Source organism: Bombyx mori, chromosome 17 (genome assembly GCF_030269925.1).
Source record: "Bombyx mori chromosome 17, ASM3026992v2".
In the NCBI taxonomy this organism is placed as follows: domain Eukaryota; kingdom Metazoa; phylum Arthropoda; class Insecta; order Lepidoptera; family Bombycidae; genus Bombyx; species Bombyx mori.
Genome location: NC_085123.1, coordinates 5,807,973 through 5,835,445, shown reverse-complemented (window position 1 = coordinate 5,835,445; position 27,473 = coordinate 5,807,973). Strand labels below are relative to the sequence as shown.

The 27,473-nt window shown below is 35.4% G+C and overlaps 1 protein-coding gene across 1 annotated transcript; it reads left to right on the top strand.

Moving 5' to 3' along the window:
• The first annotated feature begins 1,960 nt into the window (after window positions 1–1,960).
• Window positions 1,961–25,170, top strand: DRK (protein). Its single transcript, NM_001256991.1, has 6 exons — window positions 1,961–2,038; window positions 2,117–2,214; window positions 3,598–3,717; window positions 18,871–19,036; window positions 24,073–24,183; window positions 25,105–25,170. Exons 1-6 carry the CDS (start codon window positions 1,961–1,963, stop codon window positions 25,168–25,170), a joined length of 639 nt encoding a protein of 212 aa, NP_001243920.1.
• The last annotated feature ends 2,303 nt before the right edge of the window (window positions 25,171–27,473 follow it).

Genomic DNA, 27,473 nt, shown 5'->3' with positions numbered 1-27,473 from the left:
CCTTGGACTAGAATTCAAACAAGCAAAGAAAATAAAGCTTATACTATACACAAAAATCGAAGCCATACCTCTTCAGCAAAAACTAAAGAATTTTGTCTAAATTAGCTTTCCTTCAGATTATGAATAATAATATCATGGATTTTCAAAGGTTATCGTTTAATTGAAATTAATTAATTTGTCGTCTGAATTCTTATTGTAATGTCCATAAAGTTTGATAGTAATAATACACAAAAAAGAAGAGAGGTTGAGGAGGTTAAAAGATAAAATACAACGTGTACGTTTGACGTGTTATGTATCCCAGATAAACGAATTTTTGAAATTATACTTCAATAAATAAAATAATAGTTTACTATTTTAACTTAGTTTTATTTTTACTTTAACGGAAAATAAGTAGAAATGACTTAGCTTGCGATTTTTTGTTTCCCAAATTATGTACATAGTTATCTTTTAAAATCAATTTATTTTAAAGAATGTCAGCTGCGTAATATAACGTTATTATATTTTTAATCAAACTTTTCTAATTTTATTATACATTTTTTTGGTTTTATGTATTTATTTGCTTTCAAATTAAGAAAGGAGAATTAGCAAAATTGTATTTTTGTAAGCAGATTTTTTATTATGAATTTTTCAAAATTAATTTTGCAGTTGTAAATAAAATTAAGTACATGCTATTGCCCTTATTTTTTTGGATAGCAATAAACTGTTTCTGTTTGGCAAAAATATGTTACAATTTACTGATTATAGTCCTCCATTTAAGTGGTAATTATTTCACGTATCGGAACTTTTGTATCATATTAAACTTGATGCCGGCTAGAAAGGCAAAGGCAGTTATTACTAGAATCCAATTGCTAGTTTGAACCTCATGTCATAATTTGGCATTCATGTTTTGATGTCTATGAGCTTCGGTAACCACATCAAACTAGGCGGGCTTTGATCTCGCTCACGCGTTCAAGCAAATAAATAGCAAAAATAAACACAACAGTAACGAAATGTAAAATAGTGATTATTTGTAAGATAATATCGATGAAGTTAAAGAATATTTCATCACAACCACAATATTTAAAAAAAATATGGTGCGTGTACAACTTGGTGCACGTGAAAAAAGGGAAACTTCTTTTGTGGTGTGTAGTATTGTGGTTTTCTTCATTTTTCATCTTTAAATCAAATTTCCCCATTAATAAGGAATGCTATATATAAGATAAACTATCTAGCTCACTTTGTCCTTTCCCTCTCTCCACGGTCGAGTGGTTCATGAGACGCTCTGTCTATTTTCTCACTCTCGGTCTTCCTTAATGAGAAATATGTATATGCTGAAAGTGAAAAAAAATTAGCCAAGTTACCATTCAGGCAATATCATTTTGTGGTCTTTAATGGCAAGTCGTCCTTCGTCCATAGTCGTCCTTCTAGTCTACATTCTGCTGAAAAGTTTAAATTTAGACCTAAGTTTTGATGGCAATTCGTCTCTTAAACTTAGTTGGGGCGTCTGAATCTAAATCTTTTAGTCAATTTCAATATTTTCATAATGAATTAGGTTTTTAAATTCATCTACATGTTTTACGAATCCTTATAGTAGACGATTCTTATAAGTGAGATCCAATTCAAATGTAGAATGAATTTGTTTTTAGTCTTTACAGGTAAAGTTGATGTTATGTTCCTTGCCAGTATCAAAAACACACATGAATGCAAGTAAATTTTCGAGCTAAAAACACAGCTGCAAAGTGGCAACATTTTGATTTTTTTGTCAATTTGTAAAGTGAGTGATGTGTTGAGTACAGACGGATTCCGATTGGGTTTTTCTAAATTTGTAACTAAAACGCATCTTTTTTATTCAACATTGTGAGACAATACGTGCATTATGATTATTTTACTTCCTTGACATTAGACATTTTGGAAAGTTTGTGTACTTTAAGAGTTATTTTTAAGAATTCGGTGACATTTCAGTGAAGTGCCTAATTTGATCATGGAGGCTCTAGCAAAACACGATTTTACTGCAACCGCAGATGATGAGCTCAGTTTTAGAAAAAATCAAGTATTAAAAGTAAGTTAAATATTTATTTAACTTTTTGTTTTGTTTAATACCTAGCGATAGTTCTTTCTAGAATGGTTCCTATTGCAGATTCTAAACATGGAGGACGATATGAACTGGTACAGAGCTGAATTAGACGGGAAAGAAGGGCTCATTCCTAGTAATTACATACAAATGAAAAATCACAGGTAAGTGGGATATCTAATATTTCTAGTCTTAAAATTATAACTGATACTTATAACGATTTTAAAATATTCTTAATTAAAATAACCAGTTTATTTTTGACTTAGGTTTTATTTGTGAAAGCAAGAAGATATTGCTCTTGTGTAGCTATGTAGAGATCTCAGATAAAATTTAGAAAAAGAATGTTTTCATTTCATTCCAAACATTTGCTGAAGAAAACTGATAATGTAAACATTGTTTGTTTATAATTAAACTTGGGCTGGTCTACTCATTTTTATTTACATTTAACTACTATGGTATCCGGAGAGTGTTGCCAAACCTAATCTACAAAGTCATTTCATTATTCTTTAGAAGAAGAACATACAAAATGAATGTTATTTATAGATACACAACAGAAATTTCATGTAACTTACCAGCTGCCACTAAACTAATCAACAAATGTTTGTTTACATTACCAATTGTAATAATAAAAGCCAAAGTGTCTTTAAACATATGAAGTGTATTTTGAAAGGAGAAAACAATATTTGATTTCAAAGTAAATTATAAATTTGGTGTATTTTTTATTACACAATTAAGAATTACGAAAAGTGCTTTTTTTATTTGAGTACTAAACTTTATTTCATGATTCTCAATGAGAAAAGATTTGAATAGATAGAAGGTAGTTATTAAACATATATTAAAGAGAATGGTCTCTTCAACTAGAATCTGATTATACATCAGAAATAAACCTGTTGATTTTGTAAGTGCTAATGCTTTGCCAAGCAATAAAATTAATGTGAAGGCTATGCCTGAAGTGATACAAATGCTCCTTTAATTCATAGTGTTGAGTAGTACTATAATATGAATGCAGAACATACTACCATGACCACCTAATTTGAGATGTGAGATGCAGTATCAATTGCATTGTGATAATAACTGTCCTAAGGTTCAAACCTAAAGGCACAATTGCTGCAAGACAAATATGGTATACAGAGACACACATACAGTGTATGCTTACAGCATACCTGACCACCAAAAACTACTATTAGTAATAATAGTAATAAAAATTCTAAATATTTGTAGAACATTTACTTATTTTTTGTTTATACCTTACTGGTGTATTGTGTGGTGTATATTGTATCAGCTAGACTGGAAGAGAAATCTAAGCACATCCAGTGCATCGACTTAATGAATTGGATGTCAGAATGAGGTCACAAACCACCTTGTGTCAAGTAGTTACAGGAGCTTATAGATATTACGGTGTAAATTCTCACTATCCACCAGTTTTAAGGATTAAAAACTGTCTTGGGACATATTAAAAAAAAACCATAATTTTTAAGTAATTATTAATTTGAAAATAGTAAGTATTTGTATTTTAAAGGTGTGCCTACATAACCTCTCTTTTTCAGTTGGTATTATGGGCGTATTACAAGAGCAGATGCAGAAAAACTCTTAGCAAACAAACCTGAAGGTGGCTTCTTGATAAGGATCAGCGAATCAAGCCCTGGCGACTTCTCCTTATCAGTCAAGTAAGTCCTTTGTATTTTTACATGTAATGTTTATTATTTTTCACAGTAATAATAATCATTATTTATTATTTCTCTTTTAAAGTTATAGTACAAATACAAATAGAGATTAACCTTACAATTTATTTTGTTAGCCTTTGAAAGAACTGCAGTCTGTACTAGGTTCAAAGACCTGTATTACTGATCTCCAGGCTCCCTGCTTCTTAGGATAGATTAGGCTAGGTTAAGTCATGAACAGATGTCGCAGACTAAGTGTTGAGAGATCATTAGGTGTTATCATTTAAGTAGATATCAGTAGTTATCATTCCAACAGAAGACCGTTCATTATTATTATTTAAATAAACAATTTTATCTGGATGGAATGTTTTCTGTATGTTTGCATGTAAATAACTTAGTGTTTCTCTAAATGTTTTATCAATAGAGTCTATTAGTAATAAAATAAAAAGCTCCCTTATGTAATACTTATAAAACTAATATTGTATGTATATAGTATATTACAGCTTATAACTAAGGGAAAATTGTCTTTGTCTTAACAGAAAAATACATTATAGCAATGCTATCTAAAAATATATATTGGAATCACAATAACATTTACATTTTAAGTTCAGGTGAATGACCAGCATTTGCATCCACGGGTCACTGCAGTATAAATAAAGTAAATGAAGAGTAAAAAGAACCATCTATAGTCTTATGCAATTTAACATTGAAAAACCATTATAAGATAAATGTATTTAGGACGTCAGAAAATGTAATGTGTAAATAAATACTTTGTAAATGTAGTTTTAACCATGTGTGCGAATTCTAAAACTGAGTGAATATTAAAACATTTTATCTATTCATGGAAGGTTGGTCATAAGATAGATAGAGAACTTGATAAATTCAGAATTTTTCTTATCTCAATAATAAGAAAAATACACCATCTGAAATACGTACAAATAAATACATTCCATCCTTATCAAATTTTCTAGAATGACTAAACTTTATTTCCTTCTACAGTCAACAATAAAGAAAAAAAACAAACTATGACAAATACAATACTACTCATTTTACTTGTAAAGCTGTAAAATTTACCTCATATTCATCATGTGAACTAGTTCTGTTGAGTTTCTGTAGGCTTCTGTAATCACTTAACACCAGATGGGCCGTGAATCTGTTCACCCATCTGTTCAGCTAAAATAAATTGTTGTTGTAATAAATAATTGTTTTAAAATTATGTCACAGATCCATTTGGATAGACGGCTCTTTCTGTGTTTGTACTGTGTGTGCTATGGAGATGGATATTTATTGTTTATTTGCATGGACGAACTCACAGCCCTCCTAGAGTTAAGTGGTTACCAGAGCCCATAGACATCTACAACGTAAATGCCCCCCCACTCACCTCGAGACAAGAGTTTCTAAGGTCTCAAGTACAGTTACAACGGCTGCCCCACCCTTCAAACCGAAACGCCTCGCTGCTTCACGGCAGAAATTGGTGGGGTGGTGGTATCTACCCGCGCGGGCTCACAAGGGGTTGTACCACCAGTAATTACGCAAATTATAATTTTGCGGGTTTGATTTTTATTACACGATGTTATTCCTTCACCGTGGAAGTCAATCGTGAACATTTGTTGAGTACGTATTTCATTAGAAAACTTGGTACCCGCCTGAGATTCGAACACCGGTGCATCGGTCAACACGAATGCACCGGACGTCTTATCTTTTAGGCCACGACGACTGATAAAATGCTCCTGGCATTGCTGACATCCATGAGTGACGATCTACCTATAAAGTATAAAGTAAATACAATAGCATGTAATCGTTTACAAGTCGCAAATTTCTAAACTCGGCTTTTATATTAATGGAAACTAATTTCGAAAGTAAAAAATCTACGCTAAGTTACGAATTCCTACTTATCTACTACAGCAATGAAAACATTGCAATTTTTCAGGCAGTTTGCCTTTACATCACATTATCTATATATTAATACGTGAAGCAAAAATTTTGTATCCCTTTTTACGAAAATTGCGCTGACGGAGGAGACTGAAATTATCCACACTTATAGAGAATATAGAGAAGAAGTGCACAATGCTAATATTTTTTAAAACTAATGCATAAAAGATACATTAAATCAATAAAGAAAACATTACACACACCACATACCATGTATTTGACGCACACACGCATGCATACTATATTGTCAAACTTTTGTTCTTGACGTCTTTGGTCAAATTTTTTTATTTTTTTTTATTGCTTTTTGATGGATGGACGAGCTCACAGGCCACCTGGTGTTAAGTGGTTACTGGAGCCCATAGACATCTACAACGTAAATGCGCCACCCACCTCGAGATATAAGTTCTAAGATCTCAGTATAGTTACAACGGCTACCCCACCCCTCGAACCGAAACGCATTGCTGCTTCACGGCGGAAATAGGCGGGGTGGTGGTACCTACCCGTGCGGACTCCCAAGAGGTCCTACCACCAGTGATTACGCAAATTATAATTTTGCGGGTTTGATTTTTATTACACGATGTTATTCCTTCACCGTGGAAGTCAATCGTGAACATTTGTTGAGTACGTATTTCATTAGAAAAATTGGTACCCGCCTGCGGGATTCGAACACCGGTGCATCGCTACATACGAATGCACCGGACGTCTTATCCTTTAGGCCACAACGACTTCAAAATTCAAATTGAGAATAGATTAAATATTGTTTGTCTTTATTAATATTTTTTTATAGTGTAGCCTTGGCGAAGTTTATGATTATAGTATGTGTACAAACTTACAATTCCAGTTAATTATAGTCGAATTTCGACTACTGTGGGACCTCTAGTTCCTTTAAATATATGATCACTATTAATTAACGTATATTAATATCTATTCACAAGATGTCATTTTTGAGTAAATTTTGGAGATAAATGTCAAATTTTCAGGCACTATCTACTATCATTTTGTTTGAAACTTACATGTTTTATAAACTTTATTCAATGTTCATTTTATGTTTTTGTATTTGGCCTTACTATACTTAGTCCACGTAAAATGTGTAGTAGTTGCCGAACAAAATTGCTATTAAATGCAGACAGACATGACGAAATAATAAAAGCCACGTTTTTTTTGCCAATTGGCTGCCAAAAAAGTTGTTTCTAATAATGATCAGTGTATCTTCTGATCAAATGGATACATAAATATTTCCAAACAAGTAGTATTAAGAATAATTTTGCACACCTGTATCGGTGGCGGTACATACCGTTTACAATTTCACACCCACGATACGTTATTGCATCAACACGTGCTGAAGCTGCCTCGAAATTGTTTAGATTTCGTCTGGAAATTTAGTTTAGAGAACTGAATCAATCCATGTATTTAGTCTATTATTGTACATCAGTTTATACATCAGCGCAGGACCGGTCTTTGTGGCGAGGCTTGGGGAGGCCTATGTCCATCAGTGGACGTCCATGGGCTGATAAGAAGAAGTTTAATCCTTACTGAAAAAGAACTTGTAATTTCTTTTGTCGAACTTTTCTCATGCAATATTGCAATAAATATTTCTAAGAAATACGAAATTGATTCATGTCCACGCTGTTAATATCTTAGTCATATTTTTACACAATATGTAATTTGTGTTAACTATGTAACAATCAATCAATATGTCAGTGTATTTGCTCTTGATACGCAGGCGGGTCCACTCAGGGTTAAGTGATTATCGGAGTCCACATGACATCATAAAGCTAATTCTGTCAAGTTGAGACATGAAGCATGTAAGTCCCACTTTTCGAACAAAGCAAAAGCACACACGGTAGGTAGGTCAGCGGTAGGCAGCGGCTTGGCTCTGCCCCTGGCATTGCTGAAGTCCATGGGAGACGGTAACCACTCACCATCAGGTGGGCCGTATGCTCGTCTGCCTACAAGAGCAATAAAAAAAAAACACACCTGTTAAGCGGCAGAAAGCAACAATTCCCCTGAATAATTACTGGTGGTAGGACCTCTTGTGAGTCCGCGCGGGTAGGTACCCACCACCCTGCCTATTTCTGCCGTGAAGCAGTAATGCGTTTCGGTTTGAAGAGCGGGGCAGCCGTTGTAACTAACCTTAGAACTGATATCTCAAAGTGGGTGGCGCATTTACGTCGTAGATGTCTATGGGCTCCAGTAACCACTTATCACCAGTTGGGCTGTGAGCTCGTCCACCCATCTAAGCAATAAAAAAAAGGTTTCCAATCCGCGCTGCCAGTAACTACAACTGCAACTTATTACCGCTTATTCGCTAGTTTTTTTTCGGGCCGCGGGGAATTCTCTAGTAGCCTAAGAAGCTATTCCAGTTTCACGCGAACGGTTAGGTGAGCTCACGGGCTCAACCTAGCGACTGCTAGTGATGGTTGGGAGACCTGATTAAAACGTCAAGTGCCGTATTTTTGCAAAAAATGTCCTTATCGGCGCTACGATATCAAACTTTTTTTTAAGTTAATTAACCATAACATATCGATTTTATTATATAATTTTATGAGGCTATATTAGCGCACTCCTAACGGCATTTCAATTATTCGATGGCCACAGGCCACACGTACCACTTCAGGCAATTCGATGCATCCTTGCAGCCCTGGCGAAGATCCATTAAATAGTAACTGGTCTATGTTACGTGTAAACTATAAACTAACTAACCTGATAGAGCACTATTCTGTCACGAAATTAACGAAACAAGTATTTAAGATGGCTTCGATTTATGTGACGAAGTTACATAGTTAATTGGAAAAATATTACGGGTAGTGAAGATTATTAGTAACTAGCGACCCGCCCTCGCTTCGCTTCGGAAACTGTAATTTATTATTGATTTCTCCACTATTTAATGGATGTTATTATACATATAAACCTTCCCATTCAATCACTCTATCTATTAAAAAAAATCGCATCAAAATCCGTTGCGTAGTTTTAAAGATTTAAGCATACATAGGGATATAGTACAGTACACAGTAATGCGTTTCGGTTTGAAGGGTGGGGTAGCGGTTGTAACTATACTGAGACCTTAGAACTTATATCTCAAGGTGGGTGGCGCATTTACGTTGTAGATGTACATGGGCTCAAGTAACCAGTTAACACCAGGTGGGCTGTGAGCTCGTCCACCCATATAAGCAATAAAAAAAAAAAATATATATATATATATATAGGGACAGAGAAAGCGATTTTGTTTTATACTATGTTTTTTCTTTTTTTTTTTATTGTCTTTGTAGGCAGACGAGCTTACGGCCCACCTGATGGTAAGTGGTTACCGTCGCCCATGGACTTCAGCAATGCCAGGAGCAGAGCCAAGCCGCTGCCACTATATGTAGTGATAATATGGAATAAAAATATTTTTGTTTATTTAATACTTTAAGATTGAAGTCACTTAATTTTTAAAATGAATTTGTAGATTAGGTACCATTAATTTCCATAACAACAACGAACCATTAAGATCCAATACAATTTCCGATATCATCAAATATGAAGTGCGAACTTCTTTGTTTTAATGCCGGTTAGTCGCTACAAAACTTATTTCAGACTGTGATTGAACAGCGCCTTAAATGTGGAACATTGGACCCTCACGTTTTACCGTGCTCGTGGCCTGGCAGTCACACGCGCGCCTTGTAATCACGGGCTCGTGGGTTTTCAATTGAACACGCACCGAGACTTGTTCATAATAATTGGTATCTATGTACCATTCGCGTTTTCTCATATGTTACATTCTCTTGGCATTGTTGAAATCGGTAAGTGGCTGGTTACTCGGAAAATCAACCACTTGTAGGCCTGTTAGCATAAAGTAATGGACAGGTGAAAAGCTATTTGGATTCAAGCAATATTTTTGCAACTTTGCAGGAGAGACACTTAAAGTTTAAAATTTGGAAAAAATACATGACAAAAAAACTTCTTCGGCTATGTGAATGTTGTAAACATAATTGAAGTTCTGTTAAAAACACCGAATTGTTGATACTGATACAGAATAAATCGGACCTTTAATTACAAATATAAATGTCGCGTATTAACAAAAATGTCGTTTAAAGCAAATAGCCTTTCATCCGTCGTAATAATTAAGAAGTCGTCGTGGCCTAAAGGATAAGACGTCCGGTGCATTCGTGTTGCACCGGTGTTCGAATCCCGCAGGCGGGTAACAATTTTTCTAATGAAATACGTACTTAACAAATGCTCACGATTGACTTCCACGGTTAAGGAATAACATCATGCAATAAAAATCAAACCCGCAAAATTATAATTTGCGTAATTACTGGTGGTAGAACCGCTTGTGAGTCCGCACGGGTAGGTACCACCGCCCCGCCTATTTCTGCCGTGAAGCAGTAATGCATTCCGGTTGCAAGGGTGGAATAGCCGCTAATTTTCTCTGACATTCCAGTTTCAACTACCACTTCTCTAAATTCATCCCCCACAGCAGCTGAAATATTATTGCATAAACATGTCAACAAATGTAATGAAATTTTTAAATTTAAGGAAATTAATTCAAGCAGTGTAATAAAAAGTTTTAATAGCCTTAATGTAAAAAATACAGCTGACTTGTGGGGAATATCAGTAAAGATTTTGAAGTCTGTAATAGACATTATTGCTCCTCATCTTGTTAGTATTTTTAATGATTGTATTAGGTGTGGTGTATTTCCTGACTTAATGAAACATAGTAAAGTGATTCCTCTTTTTAAATCTGGTAGTACTGATGACCCCTCTAACTATAGACCTATTTCAGTACTCCCTACGTTGAGTAAAATTTTTGAAAAAATTATTTTGACCCAACTTTTAGAACATTTTAATTCAAATAACCTGCTTCATAATAAACAATTCGGGTTTACCAGGGGTCGCTCTACAACTGATGCAGGTGCTTATCTAGTCAAAAATATTTTTAAATCTTGGGAGGAATCGCATGATTGTCTTGGAATTTTCTGTGACTTATCCAAAGCATTTGACTGTGTTGAACATGAAACATTGGTGAGGAAACTACATCACTATGGTATTAGGGATGGTGCATTGGAACTTATTACTTCCTATTTATCAGGACGGATACAAACAGTAGATGTGAAAGGTAATAGATCTTCAGGCACCTTGTTGAAAATGGGTGTACCTCAGGGTTCCATTTTGGGTCCTTTTTTATTTCTAATATATATAAACGATTTACCTAGTTTTATTGAGTCCCGACACGAGGTCGTATTATTCGCAGATGATACATCTTTATTATTTAAAATTAAACGACAACTACAAGTCTATGACGAAGTGAATGATGCGATTTCGTGTGTGGTTCATTGGTTCCGTATCAATAACCTATTATTGAATAGTAAGAAAACTAAATGTATTAAATTTACTTTAAAATGTATTAAACCATCTTTAAATGTGAGACAAGTGGATAGTGATGTAATTGTTTCTGAGGAATCATTGGAGCTTGTTGAGTCAACCGTATTTCTTGGTATAACAGTGGACTCCAAACTGCAGTGGGGACCTCATATTCATAAATTGGCGAGTAAGCTCAGCTCTGCAGCATACGCAAAAAAAAAAATTAGAATGTTAACAAACGCGGACACGGCTCGTTTAGTTTACTTTAGTTACTTCCACAGTGTCATGTCCTATGGCATTTTGCTATGGGGCAATGCGGCCGATGTAGAAATGATATTTATTCTGCAGAAAAGAGCTATACGTGCTATTTATAACATGCACTCAAGGGAATCCCTGAGGGAGAAATTTAAAGAAATTAAAGTTCTCACTATGCCATCCCAGTACATTTTTGAAAATTTGATGTATGTTCGTAAACATATTGAGGAGTTTCCTAAACAGTCGGACATACATAATAGAAATACTAGGAACAAACACAAGCTTGTTGTGCCGATGAGTAGGTTACATAAGATACGAAATTCATTCGGGTGTTTGTCTGTGCGCCTGTACAACAAAATCCCACATGATGTTCAGAACCTACATATACATAGGTTTAAGAAAACTATTAAAGAACATCTGTGCAATAAAGCTTACTATAAAGTCAATGATTATCTAGAAGATTGCACAAAGTGGGAATGAGTTGCTCGCTCCAGGCATTTCAATATTGTAGTAATTGTTACGTTATAATACTCAGTGTAAAAAATTCATTATAAAAAAAAAAAAAAAATATTAAAAAATAAATAAATAATAATTTTATATGTAAAAAAAAAAAGACATGCCCGCTGAGTTTCTTGCCAATTCTTCTCAGGACGGAGGCTAGTTCTTGTGAATTGGCGGTAGTTCTTTTGACGTTCAACAAGTATGTACTTTCATTTATGTTGAATAAAAATTTTTTGATTGATTGATTGATTGGTACAATTGGGCCTTGAATTGCATGTCTTTAAAAGGCAGTATTCCCGTTGTTTAATTTCTATGAATTCCAGTAACCAATTACACACCAGACAGGACGCGAGTTTACCCGTTTACTTTCACTGAGTTTCTCGCCGGATCTTCTCAGTGGGTCGCGTGGCGGTAACTACCCCTGCGGCCTCACAAAACGCGCTACCGTCACTAAAATTCGAAGTAATTGTAGTATTTGAATTTAATAAGACTATTTGCGGTCCGAAGCAGTCGAGCTTGTTGTTCGGAAGAGTTAGAAGAGTTAGAGAAGTTAACCATTATTCAATCGCGACCTCAGTGCGCTTAGTGCGAGTTCTTTAACGTTCTCGATAGCGTAACAGTTAATTGAAATTTGTATGGAGTTGGAACGTTTGCCTACGTTTTGCCGCTAGAGGCGCTGTTCCCACTCCATACAAATTTGAGTTAACTTTTACGCTATCGAGAACGTTAAAGAACTCGCACTAAGCGCACTGAGGTCGCGATTGAATAATGGTTAACTTCTCTAACTCTTCTAACTCTTCCGAACAACAAGCTCGACTCTCACTAAGCACACAGGTCTCAAGATGGGCATTCGGATTTCCGTGTTCTCAAGCTCCGGTAACCGCTTTACGTCACGCGGTCAATGAGTTCGACAATGTACATCTAGTGACGCATAGATAAATAAATAAAATTTATATGAAATAAAAAGTGTGATACGTGCCCAGTCTCCATTCAGCGACTTTTCGAATGGGCAATCATTATAATAGTCCCTCCTGGCTGAGTCGCCGAGCTCATCCACTTTATCTTAGTAAAGCTGCCTTGAGAGCGCGCTTACTAAAAATAAAGCTTAGTTTAATGTAGTAAACTATATAAATAATAATCAATGTGTTTAATAAATACGTGCGTGTTTTAAAAGTTTTTCGTTTCGCTACTAAAATTATAATCAGAACGACAATAAGTCAAATGTGAAAGTGTGTTTATTGCTTAATAGTAGGTAGCACTTGTCTCGCGTAGCAACAGATTGACGATTTTCTGTTCGTTGTTGACCGTTGATTGACACTTCGTAAAATCATACGCATCAATTTATTACATAGACCTATTTATTATCGAATCTATCTTCATAGAAATCAAATCAATTTGCCATTCGTTGGAAATCGCGTCCCTTGAGACCAGTTCTGTAAATGTTTTAGCTAGTTTTCTGAATCAACTTTTCGCTAAAGAAAAATTAGATAACTTGGACGGAAAATTACACAAAACGTAGCACCAAATTTAAATATACATTGAAAATTGAATTGAATATCACGCAGGGAAAACCGCAATACACATCGCACCATCAGATATAAATAATTTAAACACCATTAAATTATCTCAGAAAATTGAAAAAATATATATTTTAGTACCGCCAAAGACGTCTAGTCTGCTGATCCGAAATGGTCACTGTCACTCATGAGCAGTCATTGTTTATTGCTAATAAAACTTTTAAAACTTCGTTTAAACAAGGATTGCGTGTAATAATACAACGAAATTGGAGGCATCGTGGAGGAAAGAAAAATTGGAAATATATTTTCTTCGATTTTCGCAAGTCGTAAATATAATTAAACACTACTTTTGCCGTTTCAAGTTTACTATTTTAATTTTATTTTGTGGCTTGTTAAATTATGAATTCAAAGTACACACACGTATGTACTGATCAAATTCCTAAAATATAAAAACTCTGTTTTACTTACTTAAATCATTAACTAACAGAAATTAGCACGCAATGAATGTGACATGAAAACGAATTCCGATGACATCACCTCGTAATTTAATTATTCTTAAATCAAATTCCCTAACAGCATATATATTACGTATAATCGATAACTAAATTGTCGGATGCCATATAAGTCAGCAATGAAACACCCAACAACATTGCATGGGTTTAAATTGGTACTTACATTGTTAATAAAGAATAAAAATCATCTCGAAGCGCTGTGTGATTCACTCTTGTAACAGCTTAATTTTTTTATTTTTATTTGTCCCTCTCTCTGAGGAATTGTGTGACCGATAATTTTATTTTCATTATTATTAAACGTTATATCGCTACGTGTGCGAAATTTTATGAGCTATTTGGTTTTTTAATGTTTTCTAAATGTATATATGTATACAGTTAAGTTTTACGGCTTATCGGGTATTGAATGTTTACCGATTACACATCACTACATAAAAACTGTCACCTATCGAAGTCTCGAAATTGTATTGCACTGTACAAAGGCAATTTCAACCTTTACAACGTATGAATGGTTCGCGGCAAAAATAGGCAAGACTGTGATTCCCATCCATGCAAGTTAAATGCGTTCTATCACGATATAAATTAATATTGTGTACTTGATTTTATTACACACCTTTGTTTATTCACACTGGATAAATAATGTTTAGTAGTATATCCTAAATTGACCAAAGACGATAGATAGTACTAGAAATTAATGATAACATCGTAAATTTAATATAAATATTATCGTGTGACTATAGTGTTGTTATTCGCTCATTATAATATATTAAAGTTCATTAACATTTGTCTCTTCTGATCGTTGTTAATATTTCTTTAGATTCTCGCACTGGATCTTAGTTGTGATTCATAGAATTGATTGAAATCGGTTCATAACGATTAATAACTCGCCAGCCGTCTTACCAAATATTTGAGTCCTACGGATATTAGTCATTTAATGGTTGAACAAATGCTGTTACGAATATATGTTCGATTTTCTGTTTAATATGAGAGTGCCAGTTTTGGAGTCGTTTGTTAGTTCCCTTGTATCTCAAATATTATCTAAAGTACATTGATTTAAGTGCGATTTTCGTATATCATGTTGATGATTGACGAAGTATTAAACTTAGACTTACCCTTGAAATGCAAGTTTGTTAACACTAGAAGCTATTATATAATGTTTCGTCGCTTCGAATCCAATTACCCGCAGCGCTCGTTGTATAGAACTTTGACACTTGCATTCGTTGCTTTATTGCTTTTGGATAATGCGAACCAGTTCCTTCGAAATGTATGAATCAGAATGTAAGAAGATCGTACCGAAACCAGTTTCAAGATATAGATATTGTCGGGGCCTCATTTCTGTTTGAAAACGTTATAATTATTCGCTAGTGCTAGAGATTAACTTAATTGATTTTAAAAGTATGTACCACATACCCTAACTGTTAATAAAAGTAAGCAAATTAAAATAACTTAATTTGCAATTCAATATAATCAGTAAAAAATGCGAATTTATGTGTAAAGTAAAATTAAGATTTGAAGTTTTCTATTAACATATATTTATTAATTAAATATCTGTCAGTGAGAAATGATAATTATATTATTCATTCTGTTAATATGTTAAATGCTCTAATAAATATACACCTTAATAAAATTATTGTTTTCTTGTACTATGCAATGGATAAATAAATTATATTTTATTTATTTTAAATTTTACCTATTTTCGATCGTTAATGATCTAGAAATTTACTAAATGATGCAATTGTTGTATATATTATTATAATACCATTCATTATAATCGTCTTCCGTATACTTTTGTAGTGAACAATTGTTTTGCTTTCTTTAATTAATAAGAATATTTTGTATTTTGTAATTAATTGTAAGACATCCACTTGTTAGATTGGGCTTACAAGCGTTTCTAATCTAATTAATTGTACGAACCTCACTTCATTTCAAATGTATTTATTCAAACTATAACTTTTAACGGTACGGGCGAAAAGGAAAATGTTTCGTCAGAAAACCTCGTTCTGATGTGTATATATTCCAATAAATATTTGATGATCTGAATATATTGTGTACGTCGTATATACGACAGCACCGCCTTATCTCTTTCCGTGGAAGTTTTAATAGGCGTCTAAAGGATTTACCGGTGGTGGGTCGTATTTTAATCATTCACGGGTAGGTACTACGATCCGACCTTTTTCTGTAGCGAAAGAGAACATTTTGCTTTGTAGAGAAGGAACAGCCGTTGAACAAACACAGAGTTCGACCTCATGTCTCAAGATGGGAGACGGCATTCATGTTGTGATGTCCATAGACTCCGATAACCAGTTAACGCCGTGTGAATTTTGAGCTCCTTTAACTCGAATCTCTATATATAAAAATGAATTGCTGTTCGTTAGTCTCGCTAAAACTCGAGAACGGCTGGATCGATTTGGCTAATTTTGGTCTTTAATTATTTGTGGAAGTCCAGAGAAGGTTTAAAAGGTAAATAAATAATAAAATGCTCGGAATTAAATAAAAATAACAATTTTGTTTTTCCTTTGATGTGTCCCCCGTCTTTTTTTTGTTTTAAGTTTATTTTATACAAAAGTTTAGGTCTTTTATCGCTTTAGGTCGAAGTCTGCCGGGTCAGCTAGTAAATCAATAAAAAAATATATTAGTCACTCGTGGTTCGTTTTCTCCTTGAAATAAACGAACAAAAACCCGACGAACTCGAATGTATAGAGCTATTTGTTCAATGCTTTGCTCAAAAAACCTACATAATACATGTTATAATATAAGTTTTCAAATTGACTGTCTCTGACTTCAGTACCAAACGATAGTCTTTATTTTGAATTTTTTTTATTATTTTCGATAAACTTAACCAAACATTCACTATGAGCTTCTAGAAATGGGCTTTTACGCGTTTTCGATCGTGATCATCATTAGCCCACACTCGTCCACTGCTGGACATAGGCTTCAAGTTTGCTCCCTTAGCCACGTTCCCGTTCTCCACTTTCCGGTCTTTTGTAAATCGTCGCTCCATCTGGCCGAGGGAATACGTATACCACTTCGCGGTCCACAAATATAACTTATACTTTTACCGAAAAGTTATGTGTAATTCGCTATTTTTCATTGAACTAGGCCTAAAGTCTCGGGTATTATTGCATAGATCTGTTGGGCAGATTGAGAAGATCTAGACCTTTCTACTTATATGTTTTTACCGTGAGGTGTATTCCGTTGACCTTGTTAATGGCGTCGTTGTTATTTCAATAACGTTTTATTATTTTTTCAGCATAAATCACCCTTATCAATACAGATTAAAACACATTATTCATACCGCAATATCGCATGCCACTATTTTGTATAAACACAATGCCGTCGGCATCACGGCTACCCGATGTGGGTCTCGGATATCGGTCTCTGTATAGTAACCGGCAAACATCGTGAGCAAATGACCTTGACTGCGCAGAACCGAATTTTAGATCACTTTGGTGGTGAGGGTGAGGCGCGACGGCAGGGGAAATCGTATCGAGCGCGTTATTGGTAGATCAGTCGAACCTTGCGTCCCGCACCGCGCCTTCGTTCCGCTTGCTCCCAAAAGTACGCTTGCGTACAGTGAAAAGTCTATCGTTATTAATCATTAAGTTATATTTTGTTATAATTGCTTGTTGACTTTGTTGCCATTGCTATTTGTTGAGTGTTTGTTGATTTTTTATAAAAAATACACTATGCCGCGACAAACTGGTGTAGTATTCAAAAGAAAGGGTAGAAAAATTGTGTACGACGTATATTGCTTCATTATAAAACAGGGGAAGAATGATATTATGGAAAAAGTAAAACAGACTTCGGAAGCAACAAAAACATCAGTGAGTACTGTTAGGTGCATTATTAACGAAGCTAAAGGCTCTGGCTTGCTCATCGTGCTTGGGACTCCGGGTAAGAAAAGATCAGGGAAGAAGAAAGTTACCGGAATGGATAGTTTCGTTCAATCTGTAATAAAAAGATGTAATCATAATAACTACATAACAAGCAGCGAAACTCCGTACCGTAGAAAGGCTTCGAAAATTTTAAAGAAGATATACATTTTAATGGCTCGGAATGAAGTTTACGACGAATTATGAAAGAGCTAGGCTTCAGATGAAAAAAAAAAACAGAAAATAATCGGAAGCTGGTAATTGAAAAAAGTAACATTCGATTACTACGAATCGAATATCTTCAAAAAATAATTAATTATAGACAAAAAAGAAGATCGAACCGACCGAGTCGTAAACTACACCGATGAGCCCTATGTCGAGTTATCACGATGATGGCGACTCGGGTGATGAAAACAGGATGATGATAATGGTCAAGATTATGATAACGAAAAAAAATTACAAATACCAGCTTCGCTTCAACTGAACGAAGACCTGGCAACAGCTCTAGTTTTGACTTAATAGAAGGAATATCTATTTTACCCCAAGATTAAATTATTAGAATTATTAACCTATATTTTTTGTTGATGTTCTAATAAATATATAAATAAATACATATGTTGATTTTAATAATTTAATTGCATTATGACGCAGAGTAAATAATGTTTTTGCACGTGAGTGTACCATGCGCAAACTTACCCCCACTACGTCAACAAATGCTCAAGAAGTTTGCCGGCTATTATAACTAAAATACTCTGCAACTTGAAATCGTCGTGGCCTAAAGGATAAGACGTCCGGCGCATTCGTATTGCACCGGTGTTCGAATCCCAGGCGGGTACCAATTTTTCTAATGAAATACGTACTCACCAAATGTTCACGATTGACTTCCACGATGAAGGAATAACATCGTGTAATAAAAATCAAACCCGCAAAATTATAATTTGCGTAATTACTGGTGGTAGGACCACTTGTGAGTCCGCGCGGGTAGATATCACCACCCCGCCTATTTCTGCCGTGAAGCAGTAATGCGTTTCGGTTTGAAGGGTTAGGCAGCCGTTGTAACTATACTTGAGACCTTAGAACTTATATCTCAAGGTGGGTGGCGCATTTACGTTGTAGATGTCTATGGGCTCCAGTAACGACTTAACACCAAGTGGGTTGTGAGCTCGTCCAACCATCTAAGCAATAAAAAAAAAAAAAAAATAATGAATGTGTGTTTATCGTTCTCTTCAGATGTCCGGACGGTGTCCAGCACTTCAAAGTATTAAGAGACGCCTCGAGCAAGTTCTTCCTTTGGGTCGTCAAGTTCAATTCGCTCAACGAACTAGTTGATTATCATCGTACCGCGTCTGTCAGTCGCCTTCAAGACGTTAAACTGCGCGACGTCGTCCCCGAAGAAGTAAGTACCGTGCTATCTTTATTTCTTATCACCAACATCAGAGGTCTCAACTCTGGTCTTTTCCATTTTTCTATACGGAGCGGAGACCTGAACCCTTACAGCGGCTGATCGCAAACGCATGGATGCTTTTGAGATGTGGTGCTTGCTGGAGAAGAATGCTCCGAATACCTTGGACAGTGAAGAGAAGCAATCTGTCTATCTTAGATCAACTGCAGATCAAGACTAGACTGTCCACTCTCTGCTTTCGCCGCGCACTCGAGTACTTCGATCATATTGCTCGGAAAACACCGGATAGCTTAGAGAGACTATTCGTGACAGGGAAGATCGAGGGAAAGAGACCGCGCGGGCGCAGTCCGACAAGGTGGTTCGAACAAATCTGCACCACACTAGAGATCCCATTCCATGACGCCCTTCATGCGGCCAATGATCGGAGGCGTTGGCGGGACATTACAAGGAGCAAAATCCTGTCGACATATAATGGTCACGACCCTCAGCAGTGAGGAAGGAAACGACGCGAGGAGGAGGACGTCAGAGGACCACAAGGCACTTCTAATAATGTGTGTCCGAGTTTTAATCAGATCCAGTATTAGACGTTTATGACCTTGAACTCCCATCCCCTCGTGTCTTAGGGGCGTAAGACCTTTTAACCCCGAAGTGACCACCCGTTTTATTCAGACCGACGGGATAGTTATAATGACATTGCAAACGAAACTTCAACTTAATTATATCAATATGTGTGGCGACATAAATTTTGTTTTCTCTTTTGTGGGCCCCTATGAACTCTATCCGTCGTAAGCTTTAAAAAATATATACTTCATTAATCAGCTGCTCTGCCATTTTTAACTAAATTAGTATCTACGTCAGCATAGAAGGATCATCATCAAACTCAATTATAATCAAAATAATTAATGAAGTCTTCTTTTTAAAGTCGATAACCCGAAACGAAAAAGTAATTTCGTTTTATTTTGGACACACGAACTTCTGACCTCTTTTGACGTTCTAGATTTTAATCTGACAACGTAAATCAAGTAAATTTGGATTATGAGTATTTTTTTTTTTGTATTCTCATTTCAAATTTTGTGTTATAATAATTAAATGAAAACTGCTTGGAATGACGAATTTTGTTTATAAATTAAATTTTCATATCTGCGGTTTCGTGTTCATTGCTTATTATAATGAGCTCCGGAAAATTAAATGAAGCATTCTTTTGAACGCGTTTGGCTGGGTTCAGTTTCTTTTTTTTTTTTTATTCTGTCTATATAAAACTAATATGTGTAGAATTTTGTTCGTTTTGTTTGCTAAGCGTTCGCTTTGTGCTGTTTTTAGTATTTTAGGGAAGTTCTTCAAATAAATAATAATAACTTTAAAAATATGAACAATATAAATTTTAAACAAATTTCATTCAACGTGAAGATTAGAGGTTGAGTATTTTCAAGTAAAATTCACGAATAAAGTTAATGAAACCTTAAAGCTCGATCCTAATCGACTGATTATTAAAATTATTTAGTAAAATCATTAATACTGTTTGTTCAGTGACCACAGAATATAGTTCGTATTTAGTCACAACGATAGTAGTAGGCTTCACTGTTACGTAATGTCGTAAACTCCTGAAAAACGTGTTAGGTACTTATTACATTCCGTGTGTACTCCTCATAGGCGTGTTCGCGTAAATATTCGGGCCGCGCTCTGACCCTGATGAACCAACAAAAATAACCCGGTCAGTATTGTATTCCTATAAACTACGGTTGGTGTGCAGCACACACACACACACACATTACTTGCATCAAATTATATTATCTTGTTAAAATTAACGATTGATTAATGAAACGAAAGGCAATTCGATTTTTTTATGGTGTGAAACGCGATGTTTCAATAAATTATGAAAATAATGCCGCCATCATTGAGTTTCTGGTTTGAATAACAGGACGATACCGTGACACGATCGTATTGAAAGTAAAACTCACAATATGATGTAATTGTTTGGTATTGAGCGATTTATACAGAATTATGTGTGTGCGTGTACTATTCTTGGTTTTCCTTCACAATAACAGATAGAACTGAATAGATTATCGATATAACTAGATTCGTGTTCTTTTTTTAAAGTATGTATTTACAAATCAAAACTAACTACTATATATAATAAATATGTCAAAATGTAATAGTTGGATTTTTATATTCTTTCAATTTAATCGGTGGTCACTGACGCAAACAATCTTTCGTCCGAAATTATAACTCCTTTGCCATTTTAGAAATACAAATTTTAAGAATGTGAAGAGAACGAAAGAGAAAACGAGAAGAGAAAGAAAGAAGAGAGAAGTGTGAGAAGAGCAGCAGTATAGAATAATTATGAAATAAAATTAACAATGTAGAATTCTGAATTGGTAAACTCGATACTGGCATATAGGGAATTTATTCTATTGAACATTCAAATTAATATTCTGATGAGTTTCGTTACGTTAGTTTACGCTGTGTTTTATTTTTATATATAAATTTGACGCTCGGTGTATATGCAATGATGTAACTATAGTATCAGAAATCCTAATAGCGATTACCAATATATCTATATATATGTAACATACATAACATAACGGTAGGCAGCGGCTTGGCTCTGCCCCTGGCATTGCTGAAGTCCATGGGCGACGGTAACCACTCACCATCAGGTGGGCCGTATGCTCGTCTGCCTACAAGGGCAATAAAAAAAATAAAGAGATACGTATCTATAAAGTTTATACAAACAATTTTTAAAACGAAGTTATTGCTTCGTGTAGTAGTGAATAAACAAATAAATTTATTTACTAGGCTGCACTAAAATTATCGGGAATTGAAATATTTCAACTGTTCCTGTCATATTAAAATCTTTTTAATTGAAAACTCCTTGGTTTTAAAAATCGAATACCATTTATTTATTTAAAAAAAGATTCTCGGTCTTGTCACGAGGTTTTGTCAAACTTGTTTAGTCGTTGAGAAAATGGAATTGACTCAAGAAAATTCAAGAGCGATGATTTATTATGACTTTCGAAGTGGTTTAACACAAAAACAGTGTGTTGACCGGATGATTTCTGCATTTGGTGATGAAGCCGCATCCAAAATCACAATTTATCGCTGGTTTGCTGAGTTTCAACGTGGACGTGTCAAGTTCAGTGATGATCCCCGTCAAGGTCGTCCAAAAACTGCAGTCACCCAAGAAAACGTTGATGCTGTGCGTAAGCTGATTGAGGAAGATCGACATGTGACATACCGCGAAATTCAGGTAACTTTAGATTGGCATGAGTCAAATACAAATAATCTTGCATGAACAATTAGGTGTAAAAAAGTTGTTTTCCCGATGGATACCGCATTCGCTCTGTGAAGAGCAAAAAGCGGCTTGCGTTACTTGGTGCGTCAGAACTCTCGAAAGATTCCACGCAGGATCCTCAAATGCTGTATACAACATTGTATCAGGTGACGAATCCTGGATATACGCGTACGAACCCGAAACAAAAAACAAGTCACGAGTTTGGGTGTTCGAAAATGAGTTAAAGCCAACAAAAATTGTTCGTTCACGGAGTGTTGCAAAAAAAAATGGTGGCCACGTTTGTCTCCAAAACCGGCCATGTTACGACTATTCCTCTTAAGGGACAAAGAACGGTTAATGCAGAATGGTATGCTAGCATTTGTTTGCCACAGGTCGTTTCTGAACGCCGTAAAGAGAACTGCAACCGCCGCATCATCCTCCATCACGACAATGCGAGTTCTCACACCGCGCACAGAACAAAAGAGTTTTTAGAGCAAGAAAACATAGAATTATTAGACCATCCGTCGTACAACCCCGACCTAAGCCCTAATGATTTCTATACTTTCCCTAAAATAAAGAATAAATTGCGTGGACGGAGATTTTCATCACCTGAAGAAGCTGTGAACGCCTACAAAACGGCCATTTTGGAGACCCCAACTTCCGAATGGAATGGTTGCTTCAATGATTGGTTCCATCGTATGGAAAAATGTGTCAAATTTCGCGGAGAATACTTCGAAAAGCAATAAATACATTTTTAAATAGTAATGTTGTGTCACTTTGTTAATTCCCGAAATTTTCAGTGCCGCCCTCGTAATCACTTTTTAGATCATCAATTTCGTGAAAGACTACCCTAAAAAAAATTGAATAAAATAATCGACGAACCAGTTACTGTATCTTGAAGAGCACAATTCGAAAAGTTTAAATATATATAATATAATTAATTATCCTTATGCTGCTCCTTTTACAGCCGATATTTATTTGTCCCATTTAAAATTGCTGAATATAAAACAAAAATTTGTATAATAAATAAATAGTAGTACAGTATATTGGAGGGAATAGAGACTAGAATTAGAATAGGGACAAATCTGGCATGTCACAACAATACTTTTGTTTAGTTGTTAGATTAAACTTAGTTTTTTTATTTTTTTTTATTGCTTAGATGGGTGGACGAGCTCACAGCCCACCTGGTGTTAAGTGGTTACTGGAGCCCATAGACATCTACGACGTAAATGCGCCACCCACCTTGAGATATAAGTTCTAAGATCTCAGTATAGTTACAACGGCTGCCCCACCCTTCAAACCGAAACGCATTACTGCTTCACGGCAGAAATAGGCAGTTGAACTGAAAATGACTTTTATTTAGTGTTTAATAATATTAAATAGTTTAAATTAGTCATCAAAGTTTTGTAACTCATTAAAGATATTAAAAAGTTAATTACCTAAAGTTAAGTACCTACCTAACAACTAATAATGCCACCCCTATCAAAAAACTATTGTCCCCATACGTAAGCTGATTCACCCCAAAGTCAAAGTGAATCGGGTCAAGCTAGTTTTTTTTCAGTTTTTGTGTTTGTTTTCTAATGAACATGTATAATGATATAATCTCAATTTTATTGGTATTACCCTAAGAAAAAAACATTGAAAATTTGTGTTGGGTCCCGATTACCCCCAATCTACGGTAACAGATGTAGATGTAACCTACTATTAACAATAACGAATGAAATTGTTTCACATTTTAATTTGTAATACGATTTGATTTCAGATGTTGGTGCAGGCTCTATACGACTTCACCCCACAAGAGGCTGGCGAGTTGGAGTTTAGACGCGGTGACGTCATAACCGTGACAGATCGCTCCGACCAGCACTGGTGGCAGGTAAAGTGAAAACACATTACAATTTAAGGCCAGAGATTATTTGATTTTACTTATCGAGCCAAATTTACTGGTGGTAGGTTTTTTTTCCTACTTAGCTGAGGGGCTTAAGAGGCTATTTCAGCGTAACCTTTACTAGTAAGTGAGCTCACGGGGCTCAAACCTGACGACGTTGCTAACACGAACCCTAGCAAGAGATGTGCTTCGCAGAATCTACCGCGGATCGGAAACGCGACCCATTGACAAGATCCGGCGAGAAATTCAGTAGGCTGTGTCTGTGACGGGTGGTAGGACGTCTTCTGAATCCGTACGGGTAGGTACCACCAACCTGCCTATTTCTGCCGTGAAGCAGTAAAGCTGCTTTCAGACTACGGTATAGTGCCATATAGTTTAGCAGCCTATAGTTAGCCAATAATTTATAGTATAGTACAGTGTGAACGTGTCCATAGCAATGTATGATGTGCGATATTGTTGTGCTATGAGCTATAAACTATATGCTATTATATTGTAGCGTAGTCTGACAGCGGCTTAATGCGTTTCGGTTTGACGGGTGGGGAAGCCGTTGTAACTACTGAGACGTTAGAACTCATATCTCAAGGTGGTTAGTGGCATTTACGCCAGGTGGGCTGTGAGCTCATCCACCCATCTAAGCAATAAATAAAAAGCTAATGTATTTCAGACTCATTAGCGTAGCTTTGTTCGTTGTTACAACAGATGACGCGGGACCTTCTCAGTGGGTCGCGTTTCCGATCCGGTGGTAGATTCTGCGAAGCACGACTCTTGCTAGCGCCAGTGTTAGCAACACTTCAGGGTTGAGCCCCGCGAGCTCACCTACTAGTTCTGTGAATCTAGAATAACCCCTTGATGTTACTAGAATATGTAGGAAAAATAATAATTACAAAGCGTTGATTTCGTTTGTCGCAGGGCGAGATAGCTCACCGCCGCGGGTTGTTCCCGGCTTCGTACGTGACGGCGTACCACTCGTCATAGTGGGCGCGCGCCTCATCCCCCTCCCCCCGCCTCTCTACCGCCGCCGCCGCCCCGCGTTCCCTCACACCCGTCGGACCGGACCCAGGCACGTACGAAGGCCGCACATCGACGCCCGCTAAACAACGTCCACTGCTGTATCTAGTAAGTACATTGTATCGTATCGTTCGTCGGCCGATTCAGATATTATTATTACATCGAAATATTATTAGAAACGTGCGTTTTTTTTAAATATTAGTCATACTAAAATCGGATATGTTTGAGCTGCGAACGGGGAAAGACCGCCCGAAGTGACGGGGACGGCGCCGGTGTCCCGCCCCCCAACCCCCCGGCCCCCTCAAGAGAGATTTCGGTTTTTGTGTAATATTTCGTGAGTATTTTGGTGCTTTCGTGTACTCTACAGCGTATCGTGAAAATTATGAATAAAATTTTTTTAATGCGTATTTTGTAATAGTAATTTTGCGAGAGATTTACGTCGTCGGTCCATTGTTTTTTAATCGTGTTTTTTGAAAAGAGAGAGTAAGCTGCCTTATTTATATAATTTCTTGCATCGCAGTGTAAGAATAATTCGGTAGTACAAAAAGTTTATTGGTATTTTTGTGTCGTGTTTCGTATCGATTTTAATGTATTCGGTAACTTTTTTTTTTTTAAATCTGATTTTGACAATTTACAAAATAATAATATTAGAGTGATTTTTATATCCTCGGTAACGTGCCAGAATTATGTTATTTTGTAGTTTTTTGAAATGTATTTTTTTTAGTAATAGAAATATAATAATAGGGAGCTAATGCTACCCAGTTATTGCTGGTGTCTCCCCATCCGCGTATGTAATGTAGATTTCTTTTAATTTTTATTATGTTTAATTCGATGTGATTTTAAATGTTTCGACGCTATTTAACCATTATTAGTTTCTAATGTTCATTAAAAAAAAAAAATATTTATCGTTTGTAATTTAGATGGGCGATTTAATTGTTAGTTTCGCTTTATCGATTTTAAATGTATGTTTTATTTTGAATTACGTAAAATATTTTGTACTGCTACTTTTATATTAGTTCAGCTTTAGCAATTGACAATGTCCGAATGTACTAAGTATAAATCGGCTCTATACGTTTTCTGTTTACGCACAAAATTATAATACTCCCACATTACGTTTTAATATTTACAATTATATATATATGAATATACATATTATTTTAATTCGATTATTTTATTAATTGACGGATTGTGACGGAATGGATTGTCCAATGACACGATAATAATTTTAATGATAAATGAAAATGAAAAAAGTAACACCAAGCTTTTTATCGCTTTCAATGCTCGATGCGGGTTCGTTACCTGTTTTTGGTTTTTTATTTGTCAAACGGAAATTTAAATTAAAAAAAATTTATTAAAAATATATTACATATAAAATGTTAAACATAAATATAATTCAGATTCTAATCGTAAGGTAACGAAACTAAGATAGTTGGTAGAACGACTAATGTTGACGAGAAAAATACATAATATAAATATATATATTAATTAAAATAATGTATATCGACGCTTGAAAGGCAAACGTGACTAAGCTACAATAACTGCTTTGTACATAAATGATAGGCAATAAGCATAAACGACGCGCAAAAAAAAAAATTCTAGGTCTATTAAAATCATTTCAATCCTACAGCTAGATTCGTTAAAATATAATTTTTTTCAGGTATTTCAACTTTAAATTAGTCTACCGTAAAGTTCACGCATTGTCGCTTAGTCACGTTTGCCTTTCAAGCGTCGATATATTAATTAAAAAAAGTATATATATCTTCCGATAGTGAATATCTGAGCGCTCGGTACATTATGTCTATCTGTGGAGCCAGGATTGATAATGTCCTAACGATGGGGTCGACAAACATTTTCGGGCTAATACAGCTTTGTACTTAGTTAGCGTATGTAAACATTTAGTCAAGACTCGAGAAGAGGAAATGAGAGCGCCCGTTGATCCAATGTAGATAATTATTTTTGTTATTGTAATGTACCCAAAATTACTATATATCTAATACATATATTTATAGAGGCGTAATTGAATTAGATTTTCCTTTTCTTTTATTTTTTAAAATAGTAATCGAACGAATTAGGTGATCGTTAGGTGTAAGAGCGACATCTCGATTATTATCCGTAACGTAATGTCTCGACGTCAGTGCCAAAAGATAGCTTGCATGTTTAAAAAAAAAACATTTTTTGTACTGGTAATTTTTTTTTAATAACCCCAATTTATTACATATCTATAAATATTTATTTCATAATTTATTCAATTCAGCGTCTAATGTGATTTG